Source organism: Zea mays, chromosome 5 (genome assembly GCF_902167145.1).
Source record: "Zea mays cultivar B73 chromosome 5, Zm-B73-REFERENCE-NAM-5.0, whole genome shotgun sequence".
Classification (NCBI taxonomy): domain Eukaryota; kingdom Viridiplantae; phylum Streptophyta; class Magnoliopsida; order Poales; family Poaceae; genus Zea; species Zea mays.
Window position 1 is genome coordinate 5,250,577 of NC_050100.1, and position 16,014 is coordinate 5,266,590.

The window sequence follows — 16,014 nt, forward strand, 5'->3', positions numbered from 1 at the left end:
CCTGGGGTCGGGCGGAGCGGAGTTCGCCGTCTTCCGGGTCTTAGCCCGAGTCCGAGCCCTGGGGTCGGGCGGAGCGGAGTTCGCCGTCTTCCGGGTCTTAGCCTGAGTCCGAGCCCTGGGGTCGGGCGGAGCGGAGTTCGCCGTCTTCCGGGTCTTAGCCCGAGTCCGAGCAGGCGCGTGTCAGGATAGAGGTGTCAGGTCACCTTTGCGTTAAATGCCCCTGCAATTTGGTCAGTTGGTGTGGTGATTTAGTCAATGTTGCTTCTGAGCGAAGCCAAGGCCTTGGGCGAGCCGGTGATGTGTCCGCCATAAAAAGGGGGCCTCGGGCGAGACGGAGGTCTCTCGAGGTCGGCTGCCTTTGGCCGAGGCTAGGCTCGGGTGAAGCGTGATCGAGTCACTCGTGTGGACTGATCCCTGACTTAATCGTGCCCATCAGGCCTTTGCAGCTTTATGCTGATGGGGGTTACCAGCTGAGAATTAGGCGCCTTGAGGGTACCCCTAATTATGGTCCCCGACATATTTCAAAAAGTGGACCTCAACCTCGACGACATCATCATTGGCGCCGAGGTAACGCACATCGACGCCAATACCATTGGCGCCAACTTTTCCTACGTGGCAGTCGATGTGGCAAGTCCGAGGGGGTCGGCGCCATAGATCTTGGCCCCGACCCCCCTTGACGGCGGGTCCGGTGCTATCTAGGGGGGTCGGCGCCAAGATCTATGGCGCCGACCCCCTGAGACTTGCCACATCGGCTGCCACGTAGGAAAAGTTGGCGCCACTATAAGTTACCTCGGCGCCAATGACGACGACGCTGAGGTTAGGGTCCATTTTTTGAAATGAAACTACAAAGAGCATAATTGTGCAAAAACCCCCAAAAGGGCTAAAATGCAAAAAAAAATGGTCCGGTCACAGCACCTACCTTCCAATCAGTCGCTGCCTCATCACGAACCACTCTGTTTGCAGCGGTCATCCGCATGCCAATGCTCTGTTCAACTTTTTGCGGCTTCTGGCCACCAAAAAATGTTGCGGGCTGTCAAACAATCAGTTTTTCAGTCAGATTCTATAAAATTCGTTTGGGTAAAAACCATTCAAAATCAACATAAATACATAATCGGTTGAGTCGTTGCAATAGTAGAAATCCGTCACTTTCTAGATCTTGAGCCCTATGGACACATTTATCTTTCTTCGTACGTAATCCTAATGATACTCAGATTCTCTATACACTCAGATTCTCAGAAAAGTTGGTCAGAAAAAAACTGAACCAAACATGCCCAATGTTTCTCTGCGAGAATACACAAGTAGATTACATATCTTTCTTTGTACATGGTACTTTCAGTTCCACGAGACCCAAGGGGTGAACCAATATGCTCCACAAGAACAATACTGTTGCACGAGCCACAGCAAAATCTCGGGTCACAAGAACAATATATGTATGGAAAGGCATAAAACACGACGCTCGTGATCAAGTTGTCAATCGAGGCCTTAACTTCACGTTACAGTTAACTGTTTCGCTTGACTTTAATTCATACCGGCGGCTACTGCTTCTACAGTGCTTTTCTCTCTCTATGGATTACGGTTGCAGCAGTCAAAATAGTTGTCTTTAATCCGAAGCGAACAACCCTAAACCCTAAAACCGTTAGAATCATTTTTGTCTGTTTTTTGGCGATAAATCTATCCATCATATCCCTATAAACATAAAAAATAATTTTATCAACTAGCAAATAATTGACCAAACCAAGATAACTAAAGTCTAAAACCTAATCTGTTGGTGAACGATAATACTCACTCCGTCCCGAAATAATAGTTATTTTAGCTCTTGGTTTTTATGTTTAAATTCAAATAGATGACAATAAATTTAGACACATATATAAAACACATGCATTAATAATTATTCGAACAACAAGAATACCACTTCGTCGAAACATGATTTTTCTTCGGTTATTGACTTGAGCTGATAGCAGTTGGATGGTCCACCGCCTTCATTAGCCTCTCAGCTTAGCTACTGGAACGGGAGTACTACTCCTTTCGTTCCAAACTTAACAACTCATAATCTTACATTTCTTCCCGAGCTCTGACATTGAGTTTTTGTGCACTAGAAAGGTATTTTAACATGTTCAAATGTAGGCATGTTTGGTTCGTGGCTAAATGTGCCACATTTTGTCTAATGTTAGTCGTTTAAATTGAAGAATTAACCTTAGACAGAAAAGTTAAGCAAAATGTGTTAAGTTAGGCAGCGAACCAAACATACTGTATATTCACTATCGAAGACATATTGTCCTCATGTTTTTTTATGGAACCGATTCAATACGTGCTCCTGCATGTCGATCTGTTGTTTTATAAACTTTATTAGATCTCGTTTGGTTTCTTTAGTCCAGAGACTAAAATTTAGTTAGAAGACTAAATTTTAGTCCCTGTGCTGTTAGCGAGGACGGCGGTGTCGGGCTCCAGGGCCATGAGGAAGAAGCAGGCGTGGGCATTGGCGGGAGAGTGTAGGCGCGCATTGAGCTAGTTCAAAGGAGATGGGCTGTAGTTTGGCCAATGGGCCGGCCCAATACCAGGGGCATATATGTACACAGTAAACCAGCGAGAGAAATAACAGGATTCATAACCGAACTACCTATTCCCTCCGCGATACGTGTCGGCGTCGTACTTCCTTGAGTCCAGGCAGTGGGTGCTCGGCCCAAAACAAGATTCACCACACCTGGAAAGAGCCATGGCACCACTTGATGAGGGATATATATATCTCGCAAACCAAGCTGAGAAACTATGAGCACAACTGTTGTCCGATGGACCTGTTCATACAAACTCCAGAATAGTCTAGACCAGCAGTGAGGCGCGGGGAGCACTAGAACCGCGGCTACCGAGCACACTCTTACAACAGCCTGTTTAAACTCTCATCTCTCACAAAATTTGTACAACAGCGCCTAGGAAAGGAATGGAAGAGAGAAGGAAAAAAAACAAAGCACGGGATTGCTTGATCGACGGCAGCAGGGCTGGTGCCTGGTGGTGGTGGATGGTTGACGATGGCCACCATAGCAGCCTTGTGTGCGGCAATCTGATGGTCATCACCGCAACAAACGGTAGCAGCTCCGAAGGGTGAATCCATATATGCCCGAACCGGTCCCAGCAACTGGATGTGTTTCAGTTTTCTGCAGGTTGACAAACAAACAAGATCAAGAATCCGGCATAGATGTTAATGGTCAATCCGTACTGTCTGACTTATACATGAATGCCCAATCTGTACTGCAAACTCCGACGATTCTCTCGCATACCACCGACATGACGGATACTGATATCTAACACTGTCCGTACTTGCTTGTGCAGTACTATGCAGTATGGACACATAACAACAAAAAAAGCTACTACCACCGTCACAAAATTATGCAACTGTATATGCTTGCTCAGCCAAACTACGAGTACCAACATCTAAAACTCTAAACAATCACATTATAAAATGTGTTCAGCCATGGATCTAATGATATTTATTTGATATCATAAAACATGTATAAATGTTTGTATTAAATTTGGTCAAACATGCCATAGTATGACTTAGCACTGTGCTAGAATTGCATCCTCTCTAGGATGGGAGGTAATAGTCATGTATGTGGAGAGGCATACAAGCACTTTAGATAGTTTGAATCATCCTTACGAGAAAAAAAGAAGACAACAGAAGTTTGTTGGTGTAGAAACCATGCATGTTGCTTTGGACTTTGCTTTTCTTACATACCAATTAGCTTTTAAGGTATTCCTCAAGTGTCAGTGAAATATCATTATCAAAAATAATAATATTATAACACTTCCATCATGCTAGTTTGGATGTGTGAAACACAAGGTTGACTTGTTCCTTGTGGTTCGGATTGATGATGAATGATTGTCAACGGGTAACACTCTGGGGTAATCAGTGGACTGATCAGAGTGTAAGATTATGCTTGTACAACCATGTCGGTCGGCTTGTGTTGTGCATGTGTGGAGCACAGAGACAGTGGTCGATGGCTGAGGTGAAGGTCATGCGGGCTCGTGCTTATGGACCGGGAGCGATGGAGGACAAGTACTGGGTCTTGACTGACGGATTGGAGCAGCCGGATAACCAGCCGTGGTGGCTGACAATTGGGACAAGCACTGACGTGGTGGAGTGGACCGCGTTGCCGGCGTGGTTGAGGACTAGCGGGACACGTGTCTGGTCGTGGAGGACGCGCACGTGGTGCGGTACTCATGGCGTGTTTGGTGGTTTATGTTGAGTTTGTGATCCAAATTCTGAAGAAGGCGGCCAAGTTGGCGAGCGAAGCGGATCGTTTTAGGGTTTCACCTCTATAAATATCTTTGTAAGCCGCAGGAGATATCTATCTCAATTGTAAATCTCCTGCGATCTGTAACCACCCGAAAATAGTGAGAAGTTGTCGGCCGGCGCCCGTGGTTTTTTCCCCTTCACTTTGGAGGGGTTTTCCACGTTAAATCCGTGTCTTCTCTGTGATTGATCCTATTTGTGTCGCATTTATTTATAACAGTTTAGGCCTCAAAAGCAACCAGCGCTACAGATGACGGATTTTGAAGAGTTTGGGCCTCAAAACTCGGCGGCGGCGGTTCCGAAGGGATTTTGGGTTGAACTGGGATTTGGGGTTGAACTTTGGGATCAAAGTCACATACTCGTAGGACGAGAATTTTTAGTGGCTCTCATTCATCCTCCTCTGGTCACCTCACTAGTCCTACAGGATGAATCTTCTACCTATTTAATTCCAGAAAAATGCAATAAACCATGTGATTCCAGCATACATAAATACATAATTACATACAGTCCTGTAAGACTAGAAAGCTAAGGTCTCAGATGGGGAAACTTGATAACAAACAAAAGTAACTTCTGGTAGTTAGGAAGTATAACAAACAACAACAAACGCCCAGGATTGTGCTATGAAGTCTACGTCTGAAACCAGGAAGTAATGTTACAGCATCTGATGGAAAGCTACGTTCAATCAATAAGGCTGGAAGTGTCTAGCCCACTTAGGAGTTTGGAACTCTGGATAGCTCAGTGCAAGCAAAGCACCAGAAATGGTGGCATATCTCAAAAAATAAAGACCGAATCTTGACAACCACTACTTAACAACAGTACAATTTAACAGATTTCAACACAGAACATTTAGAGATGAACAAGGTTTGCGTGGATAATGGAAAAACGAAATTGGTTTCTTTAGACATGCTGGGAATGATCTATAGGAGAAAAAAAGGTACTTAATGAACTGATATCACCAAGGTCACCAAACTACAATAATATTCAAAGACTTCTCTCTGAATAGAGTACACAAGCATTTTGTTGATACCAATGCTCCTAGTCAAGTTTTGCTGGTAACACTGTACTAAGTACATTTTTTTCTTGTGATGGGACACAAAGTACAAACTGATCAATGATCATACAGAAGTACAGTTCAATGCTTACTATATGAGGGGTCCTACTACCATCGTCATGTATGACGAAAAAGTTAAATCTTACTGGCTAGTCATGTTTAAGATCATAGAGCAAGCTGAATCAAGTATGGCGGGGCTTCTGCTTGCAGCAGCTCTAATCTTGAGCCAACACCCAATCAAAGCCCTACTATGCACTTGGCAGAGTAGGAGCAAAGCATGGCTTGCATGAAACACCAAATAGATTCATGGGTCATGACAAGTAATAAGGTAGTTTCGCGTGAAAGTGGAACAGCTTATGGTTTGTAAGTCCATAGTTAGGGTTTTAGCGGATTGCATTTGTCTTCGGATCCCTTGTCATCTAAGCTAACTTTGTACGAACTCTCAAAGTTGGTATAGCTTTAACTGAGAGTCCATATTATCATACCAGATCAAGTACAAGACCATGTTCTATCATAAACCAAAGGTCTCAGATCACCTACATTAATAGTCATCCAAGGGGATAAAAACCTTTTGTTGCTGTGAACTGCTACGGTACAAAACAGATATTACTGCATTATCTAGGCAAAAAAAAACTGTGATATGAACAGAAACTAGTTTCAGTTAAGATCTGTTGCGTATTACTAAGCCTTTTATGCATGCAAAGGTAGTGTTCGATCCCTTTCCAGTAATGCTAGGTAGCTACAGCGCACAGCAAACAATTTAATACGATAAAAATGCAGTGCATGCCAATCAGATGCCATGTGATCATGCAAAATCCTCTCCAGTGAGGAGTGAATGACACCTGTAAGACTAGATCATGCAAAGCCGAGGTAAATGGACGCCCTGGAGTTCTGAAAACCGGTCAAGTCAACTGGAACAGAACAAGGCTGGACACGAGGCTACCTCGAGTACCACGAAGAAGGTAGATCATGCCGAAATGACAGTTTGAGAACATCACAGGCGACAGAGATAAAAAGTTTCCAGATTCTAAGAGTACAGAGGTTAGCATCTTACCGTTGAAGAATGAGCAATCAGTTTTTGCTCTTCTCCTTCATGCCGGAGTGCCGGAGACCGTCCCACAGCTGTAACGCCGCGGATGATGTGAGCTGGTTCTCGGATGCGGGATGCGCCACCGCCGCACCGTGAACGTGACCAAACAAGAGCGGGCCATCCAGCCTCTGGAGCTGGTGGTGATGATGGCCTGAGAAGTTCGACTGCGAATTGGACTGAAGGGTCCCCCTACTGGCACCCAAGAAACCTGAGGACATGGAGAAACCGAGGCTGTAGTCCCCGGCGGCAGCCGAGGACGCCGCCAGAGTGTCCTGGCCGAGCGAGAAGTGAGGCATCTCGATGGGGCTGGTGAAGTTGAAGGGCTGCGCCGGAACCAGGCCGAACGGAGGCGCGCTGCCGAACTTGGCGGCGGCAGGGCCAGAAAAGGCGTGCGTCGACAGCCCGTGCGCACCTTTCCCGTTGTGCGCAATGCCGACGCAGCCGGCGGCGGCCGCGGAGACGTTGGGCTGGTGATTCTGGAGGACGGGTTTTTGAAGAGTTTGGGCCTCAAAACTCGGCGACGGTGATTCTGGAGGGATTTCGGGTTGAACTTTGGTATCAAAGTCACGTACTTGTAGGACTAGAATTTTTAGTGGCTCCCATTCACCCCTTCTCTGGTCGCCTCACTGGTACTATAGGATGAATCTTCTACCCTATTTAATTCCAGAAAATGCAATAAACCATGTGATTCCAGCATACATAATTACACACAGTCCTGTAAGATTAGAAAGCTAAGGTCTCACATGGGGAAACTTGATAACAAACAAAAGTAACTTCTGGTAGTTAGGAAGTATAACAAACAACAACAAACGCCCAGGATTGTGCTATGAGGTCTAGGTCTCAAACCAGGAAGTAATGTTACAGCATCTGATGGAAAGCTACGTTCAATCAATAAGGCTGGAAGTGTCTAGCCCACTTAGGAGTTTGGAACTCTGGATAGCTCAGTGCAAGCAAAGCACCAGAAATGGTAGCATATATCAAAAAATAAAGACCGAATCTTGACAACAACTACTTAACAACAGTACAATTTAACAGATTTCAACACAGAACATTTAGAGATGAACAAGGTTTGTGTGGATAATGGACGAAATTAGTTTCCTTAGACATGCTGGGAATGATCTATAGGAGAAAAAAGGTACTTAATGAACTGGTATCACCAAGGTCACCAAACTACAATAATATTCAAAGACTTCTCTCTGAATAGAGTACACAAGCATTTTGTTGATACCAACGCTCTTAGTCAAGTTTTGCTGGTAACACTGTACTAAGTACATTTTTTCTTGTGATGGGACACAAAGTACAAACTGACCAATGATCATACAGAAGTACAGTTGAATGCTTAATATATGAGGGGTCCTACTACCATCGTCATGTATCACGAAAAAGTTAAATCTTACTGGCTAGTCATGTTTAAGATCATAGAGCAAGCTGAATCAAGTATGGCCGGGCTTCTGCTTGCAGGAGCTCTAATCTTGAGCCAACACCCAATCAAAGCCCTACTATGCACTTGGCAGAGTAAGCAGCAAAGCATGGCTTGCATGATCAGATCACCAACACCAAATAGATTCATGGGTCATGACAAGTAATAAGGTAGTTTCGCGTGAAAGTGGAACAGCTTATGGTTTGTAAGTCCATAATTAGGGTTTTAGCCGATTGCATTTGTCTTCGGATTCCTTGTCATCTAAGCTAAGCTTGTACGAACTCTCAAAGTTGGTATCACAATTCAGCGAGCTTTAACTGAGAGTCCATATTATCATACCAGATCAAGTGGAAGACCATGTTCTATCACAAACCAAAGATCTCAGATCACCTACATCAATAGTCATCCAAGGGGATAAAACCACTTGTTGATGTGAACTGCTACGGTACAAAATAGATATTACTGCATTATCTAGGCAAAAAAAAAACTGTGATATGAACAGAAACTAGCTTCAGTTAAGATCTGTTGCGTATTACTAAGCCTTTTATGCATGCAAATGTAGTGTTCGATCCCTTTTCAGTAATGCTACGTAGCTACAGCCTACAGCACACAGCAAAGCAATTTAATACAATAAAAATGCAGTGCATGCCAATCAGATGCCATGTGATCATGCAAAATCCTCTCCAGTGAGGAGTGAATGACACCTGTAAGACTACATCATGCAAAGCCGAGGTAAATGGACGCCCTGGAGTTCTGAAACCGGTAAAGTCAACTGGAACAGAAGAAGGCTGGACACGAGGCTACCTCGAGTACCACGAAGAAGGTAGATCATGCCGAAATGACAGTTTGAGAACATCACAGGCGACAGAGATAAAAAGTTTCCAGATTCTAATTCTAAGAGTACAGCGGTTAGCATCTTACCGTTGAAGAATGAGCAATCAGTTTTTGCTCTTCTCCTTCATGCCGGAGTGCCGGAGACCGTCCCACAGCTGTAACGCCGCGGATGATGTGAGCTGGTTCTCGGATGCGGGATGCGCCACCGCCGCACCGTGAACGTGACCAAACAAGAGCGGGCCATCCAGCCTCTGGAGCTGGTGGTGATGATGGCCCGAGAAGTTCGACTGCGAATTGGACTGAAGGGTCCCCCTACTGGCACCCAAGAAACCTGAGGACATGGAGAAACCGAGGCTGTAGTCCCCGGCGGCAGCCGAGGACGCCGCCAGAGTGTCCTGGCCGAGCGAGAAGTGAGGCATCTCGATGGGGCTGGTGAAGTTGAAGGGCTGCGCCGGAACCAGGCCGAACGGAGGCGCGCTGCCGAACTTGGCGGCGGCAGGGCCAGAAAAGGCGTGCGTCGACAGCCCGTGCGCACCTTTCCCGTTGTGCGCAATGCCGACGCAGCCGGCGGCGGCCGCGGAGACGTTGGGCTGGTGATGCCAGGACTGCCTGTGCTCGGCGGCGCTAATGGCGCCGGCCGACGCCACCCCGGTGAGCAGCTCGGTGAAGGACGCGGCCTGCGCCGAGGTGCTGGCCACGGTGACCTCCCTGTCCCGGGCGGAGGCGCCCCCGCGGCTGTCGGAGCGCGAGAGCGAGAGCTCGGATCCCTTGCTCGTCTCCGACGTGCTGCTGCCCGCGGACTTGCTCCCCTGCTGCTGCTTGTCCTTGCCGGCGGCATCCGCGTCGCCCGGCGCGGGGAGGGCGGCGAAGGCGGCCGGGTCGAGCTCCGGGAGCTTGTCGATGGCGGCGGCGGCGGCGTTGATGAGCCATTCGATGGCCTTGCTGGGCTGGTCGAAGCCGAGGCGGTCCTGCAGGTCGTAGAACTGGATGGCGGTTGGCACCGACAGGCGCACGCGGCGGTCGCGGATGCCCTTGGCCGTGTACACCTTGCTGTGCCGGTCCTTGCCCCCGCTAGCCCGCACGCGGTAGATCCGGGACCCCGCCCCCGGGCCCAGCGGCGGCGGCGGCGGCGGCGGCTGGCCCCACGCCGCCTCCGCCTCGCTGCCCCTCACGGCGCCGCCGCGGCCGCGCTTGGAGCCCTGCTGCTGGGAGCGGCCGGGCGCGCCGGCGCCCACGGCTGCTGCCTCCATCCCCCTAGTGGCGCCGCCCGCAGCCGCAGGCGCTGCTCATACGCTGGCTGCTGGCGCGGCGGGAGATAGCCGTGAGGAGGAATGCAGCGCTTTTATGGGGTGGAAGTGGAAGATGGAGCTCCAGGCAGGCGCGTGGGCTTTGGCGCCTGGCGGTGTAGCTGCTGGAATGAGGCAACGGCTGGTGCTCCCCGGCGTGCTTGGCGGTCGAGCGCGCCGGCCGCGTCCGTCCGTCGGGGCCCCGGCTGCTGTGCTGCTGCTCGAGCTCTTCGCACGGTCTTATCCCTACGCTGCCCTGCCACGCCTGCCTAATCGCCCGCCCGTGCTCCTACCCCCGTGCAACATTTTCCCGGCTCCCGCGCGCGCTGCCACACTGGGCGCGCGGCGGGCGCTCGTTGCCTCCGTCGGTCTCTCTCTCTCTCTCTCCTCGCGCCCGGGGCGCTGCGGAAGTGCGGAGCGGCAGAAGCTGCTTCGTGGTGCCCGGTGCAGCGGTACTGCTGTGCTGCTGCGGGCAGGGGCAGAGCCGCAGCGCGGGTAGCGAGAGACAGCGGCGGCGGCAGGCTTTAGGGGGAGGTCAGATCTGCCGTCTGCGGCACTGCACTGCCTTTCGGTGCCCTGCCCTACCCTAGTACCCTACCACGCCCCGCGTACACTAGTCACTGATGAACGCGTCGGGTGGGGGGGTCTCGGCACGCTGTCGCCTCTCGCGCACTGTACTACTGCGGACTGGGGAGTGATGCCGCCTGCCGCGGCCGTACGGCGCCGGATGCCGTGCCGTGCGTACCGGATAGCGTTTCCACAGCTTGCCTATTCTGCCCTCGGCGCCCGCGAATGCGATCGAGGCGGCGCCAAATCCCCACTCCGCGCTGATCCCGTACTTTGGTCAATGATTCAAGAACCGTGGTCTACTCTTTATGGATGGATAAAAAAACGGCACGGAGGACCGGATCACTTCATAGCCTCATACGTGTAGTTTCTAATTTGTTTCTTTTTCAGCGTGGAAAACATAGGTATTTTATATTACTAGTCTACACGATCGTTACACGCTACATCGTTTATTTTATTTTACTAGTCTAATCGCAGCACAAATGTGTATGAGCCAGGCTCAGGCCCCCAAGCTAGGCGCTTCGCCCAGGCCCACTCGCATCTGGTGGTGCCCAATAAATTCCACGTCCTGGTACTACTGCGCAGCGCAACGGCTTTGCCCCTTTCGGTTCGGCGGGCGACCGTAGCGCGGCCGCGGCGTGGTTGGCGCCGACGAGAGGACCCAATAATTCCCTCGCCGCGCCGCGCCGCACCGCTCGCTGGTCCGGGCGCTGGCTTGGCACTTGGCAATGGCTTGCCCGGCCCGCCCTGCGTGCTGACATCTGCTCGGGTCGGGTCTCTCTGACCGCGCGCCAGCACCGGCCGGGGGCCGGCGGAAGAAGGGAAAGGATGACGGCGGCAGGCACACACGAGATCGCCTGTTCGGTGTAGCACGCTGGCACGCTGCTGCTGCACACGTCGACGGGCAGAAACGCTGTCCCCCCTGGATGACATTGATGCGACAGTCGGTCATTTCTGCCAGTGCTCTCGGCGGCGCCTACATGTACCATTAGTACTAGCTACTACTAGACACTTAGCACAACACTATCACAGTACGGAGAAAATTAGCGCAAAGTTTTCAGTTTTTTTTGGGGTCAACGAGGGTTGTGTGCGTGGTGGAGACGAGAAAAGGTCCGTAGAGGGCGGGTAGGGGCTGCGGGCTGGCTGGCTGTCCGTTGCGGCGCGGCGTGCAGTGCAGGTGGCGCCCGCCACCTTTCGTCGTGAAAAGGACCACACCTCGAAAGTGCCGGGAAGCTTTGGTCGCAGTCGCAGGCCGCAGGCCGGGATTGGCGTTTCGGGACTGTTTTGGAGTCTCAATAAGCCTCGCGCTCGCAGCATGTACTCTACATGCCGGCAAGCGTCGCAGGCACCAGCGACAGCGTCCGGCGGAGCTGCCGAGGGCAAAGCCGAACACAGAGGGCCAGGCCCAACCACTGTATGCGACGGGTGAACCCATTGGTCCACCACCAAAAGCAGACTGTTCCCTGGTCGCTGACGCACGGCAACAGTGGCAGCCTCGTCGTCCTCTGTGAGTAAACCTAAGGCTCTGGGAGTGCAATCATTTACTGTGTGTTTGGGAACAAAGTTTTTCTGCAGTTTTAAAAGAATACTGCAGTAATCTCAAATACTGCAGTATTATGTACATAATGGTGTTTGGCAAGCTGGGTAAAATCTCTGTTTTCAAAACTGAAGTGTTGCAAATACTATAGTTGTTTTAAGGCATTCTAAACTTAGCTCTGGACCTCATTTTTCAAAACTGCGGTGTTGGGGCGAAGGCAAAGACGCCATCCTTCGCTCGAGGCCTTCGCTGCAGCCGCTGGTCCGACGGAGACAAAGCGAGCAGAGACACCCTTCGCAGGACTCGGCATTTTGACGAAGGCCTGCGGCGACGTCCTACCACGGCGCGTCCTCGTTCAGCCCCAAGGCCCACGTGTGATCTGGCCCATTGTAACGGGCCCCGCGTGGCCGCCTCTGTATTACGGGCCTAACTTGTAAAGGAATACTTGTAATTACGGCTTGTAACCCTGCTTTATGGGAATATTCTGGGGATAAAATAGGTGTCTGAGGGCACATGCGTCCTTAACACAAGACGCGGGACACTCAGATACCTATAAATACCCCCGCACAGTGCCCGTGAGAGGCTAGATCAACAGGGCTATTGCCCCCGTGCACGTAACCCTGTTGCCACCACTGTTTACCCTTGTTGGCCTTCTTGCTGCTGAGAGCGAGTTCCAACATTTGGCGCCCACCGTTCGTGCTACGACAAAACCACCCGCGATGGCACCCAAGAGAGCTAACCCCAAGGCTGACGAGGCTGCGAAGGCAGCACTGCTGGCCGCAAGAAAGGGCAAGGCCCTCGTCCTCACTCAATCCACCCACCAAGAGCCCACTGAAGACAATGTTCCCCACACCGGCGAAGACGACACCTTCCGCACCTGCGGAACCGAAGGACAGTCACAGCCGCCCCCAGGCTTCGCCCCACTGGAAGGCGCGGACCTCACCGAGGACGGTGAGGTCCTCGGCGTCTCAACAGAAGAACAGCTGCAGCTGCGCGCCCTGCGCCTCAGGAACCGCAATCTCCAGAGGCAGAAAGAGATACTGGAGGCCAAGCGCCAGCGTGTGTCCGCATTAGCCAAAGTGCGGCAAATGATACGCGACGAGGAGCAGAAAGCCCAAGACCTCGAGCGCGAGATCGCGCTGATGCAGCGCGAAGGCCACCTCGGTCTACAGCAAGAGCCACCCCTCCAACAGCGCACACAACCGGAGGACACGCGCGAAGGCCACCTCGGCTGGCAGCATGGCCCACCCCTGCAGCACCGGGCGCAGCCGGAGAACCCGCGTTTCCCCCAGCATGACTACGTCTCCCAGCACGGCGCGCCATTCCAAGGGGTCAACTACCTCGACGAGCGAAGTCCCCTGGCGCCACACCTACAAGTGACGCCTTGGCCAGCTAACTTTCGAGCGGGGGCATACCCCAAGTACAACGGCAGCACCGACCCGGCGCAGTACATCATGAGTTATCAAGTCGCCGTTGCATCAGCCGGAGGAGACGACGCCACAATGGCGAAGTCTTTCATCATCGCACTAGAGGGCCCAGCACTCACCTGGTTCACCAGATTGCCTCCGCTGTCCATTGATTCGTGGAGAAGTCTCAGGGACAAGTTCCTCCTCAACTTCCAAGGGTACCGTCCAGACACCGACGCTTTGGCCGAGCTCTCGCTTTGCAAACAGCTGGAAAAGGAGACTCTGCGGGAGTATTACCGCAAGTTCTTAACACTCAAGTCACAGCTGCCCTCTGTCGACGATCAGATCGCTATCCACTACGCCATCAATGGCCTTCGGGCCGGCGTCCTCTACAGCCATTGTATCAGAGATCCACCCAAGAGCTTGCAGGAGCTATATCAGCTCTTCGAAAAATATGCCAAATCCGAAGAGCTCCACCAGCGCAAGGTTGAGTCACAGCGGAAGCCCAAAGATGCCCCGCAGTCCAGCCGCACGTGGACGAGGACTCCGCAACCAGACTCCGGTCGAGATGGCCGCAGTCAACAGCAAGTGCACAACATCGTCAACCAACAGCCTGCTGCTGATCCCCCTCGCCGCCAGGAATATCCCCCCCAGGGCCGCGGAAATGGAATTCGCGGCAGGGGCCGAGGGCGGGCGCAGCAGCCGCCGCGCCGATTCTATTGCCTTTTCCACGGCGAAGACTGCGCCCACCAGACCAAAGACTGCCCCGAGACGAAGGCCACCAGAGACAGAATGGCGCGGGCGCAGCCAGCCGACAATCCCAGAATTGTCGCGCATAATTACCAGCCACCCCCTCCACCATATATCCACGCTCTCGCTCCGCATCCACCGCACCACGCTTACCAACACCATCAGGAAGTACAAATCGTACCTCCTCCACCCCCACCACCACACCAGCAACATCAAAACATCCCCCATGCCCCAAAGAAGGAAGACTTCGCCGATCAACCATATCGCGGAGTCATTCACATGATAACAGGGGGGTCTAGCACTGACTTCGACACCAAGCGGCAGAAGCGGGACCACTACCGCAGCATCAACCATGTCGCCGTCACTGGCCCAGTCGTGCAGACGAAGTGGTCCCACATACCGCTAACCTTCGACGCACGAGACGTCGACCTGCGCAGCGCCCCCCACATCGACGCTATGGTCATCAATTGCAGCGTGGCAGGCTAGGACTTACACAAAGTCCTAGTCGACAACGGCAGTCAGGCGGACATCATCTTCCTCCACGCCTTCGACCGCATGGGTATAAGCCACAGCTTGCTGAAGCCTTCGGACAACCCGTTGTATGGTTTCGGCGGCAAGGGCACCTTTCCAGCTGGCAAGATAGAGTTGCCCCTCTCCTTCGGTGTAGCGCCCAATGCCCGGAGTGAGCAAGTAACCTTCGACATTGTCGACATGGTATATCCATACAACGCCATCATGGGCCGGGGCTCCATCAACAAGTTCGAAGCTGCCATCCACGGGTTGTACCTATGTATGAAGATACCAGGCCCGCTAGGCGCCATCAGTCTACGGCAACCAGCAGACGGCGCGCAACATTGAGCGGGACTTCGTGCCCGGTCAGAGAAACGTACACTGTCTCACGACCCAGCGCGAGGTCCCTGCGCCGGCCAGCCCAACCGACAAGCAGCACGACAAGGCACAGTTGCAGTGCCAAGACGGGACCAAGACTGTCCCCCTCGATCAGGCCACGCCCAAGCAGACAGTAACTATCAGCGAAGACCTCACCTCACTTGAAGAAGAGAAACTTCTCTGCTGCCTGGCCAAGAATAAAGATGTCTTCGCCTGGTCTGCCCTCGATCTGGTCGGAGTCAGCCGAGCCATAATTGAGCACAGCTTGGGGATTGACCCTTCGGTGCGACCCAAAAAGCAGAAGCTTCGCAAAATGTCAGACGAAAAGACAGAGGCCGCCAAGGCGGAGGTGCATCGCCTCCTGGAGGCTAAATTCATCGAGCCAGTGGCTTACCCCACGTGGCTCTCCAATGTTGTGATGGTGCAGAAAAAAAGCGGAAAATGGCGCATGTGCATAGACTTCACCAGTCTCAATAAGGCCTGCCCAAAGGACAATTTCCCGTTGCCGCGGATCGACAAAATAGTCGATAGCGCGGCCGGATGCGAGGTCATGTCCCTCCTCGACTGCTTCTCCGGCTATCACCAGATATACATGAAGGAGGAAGACAAGGCTAGCACCAGCTTTATAACACCCTTCGGCACTTATTGCTTTGTCAGAATGCCGGAGGGTCTCAAGAATGCCGGATCCACCTTCTCCAGACTCACCAAAACAGTGCTCGAGGGGCAGGTCGGCAGAAATATATTCACATATGTGGACGACATCGTCGTCGCCAGCAAGAATAAGGAGGACCATCTCGCCGACCTGGCAGAGACATTCGCGAACATGCGAGATGCACGACTCCGCCTAAACCCGGAAAAGTGCGTTTTCGGTGTTCGCCAGGGCAAGATATTGGGCTACCT

At 51.9% G+C, this 16,014-nt stretch overlaps 1 protein-coding gene across 3 annotated transcripts; it reads right to left on the reverse strand.

The window, feature by feature from the left end:
* Nucleotides 1-2,709: 2,709 nt before the first annotated feature.
* Nucleotides 2,710-10,609, reverse strand: LOC103625824 (transcription factor PCF6). 3 transcript variants are annotated; one of them, XR_004849337.1, is made up of 3 exons: nt 8,768-10,609; nt 6,391-7,079; nt 2,710-3,149 (listed from the first exon to the last, which is right to left on the reverse strand). XR_004849337.1 is itself a non-coding variant. In XM_008646221.4 (2 exons), the coding sequence occupies exon 1, from the start codon at nt 9,928-9,930 to the stop codon at nt 8,785-8,787; it is 1,146 nt and encodes a 381-aa protein (XP_008644443.1). In that variant the 5' UTR covers nt 9,931-10,609; the 3' UTR covers nt 2,710-3,149; nt 8,768-8,784. The 3 variants fall into 3 exon arrangements, 1 of the variants encoding a protein (XP_008644443.1); XM_008646221.4 differs by lacking the exon at nt 6,391-7,079; XR_004849336.1 differs by having other exon boundaries at nt 2,715-3,149; nt 6,391-10,608.
* Between the last annotated feature and the right edge of the window lie 5,405 nt (nt 10,610-16,014).

Bases quoted from the DNA above. Each gene is read 5' to 3' on its own strand.
- LOC103625824 (XM_008646221.4), bottom strand. From the start codon at position 9,930: ATGGAGGCAGCAGCCGTGGGCGCCGGCGCGCCCGGCCGCTCCCAGCAG.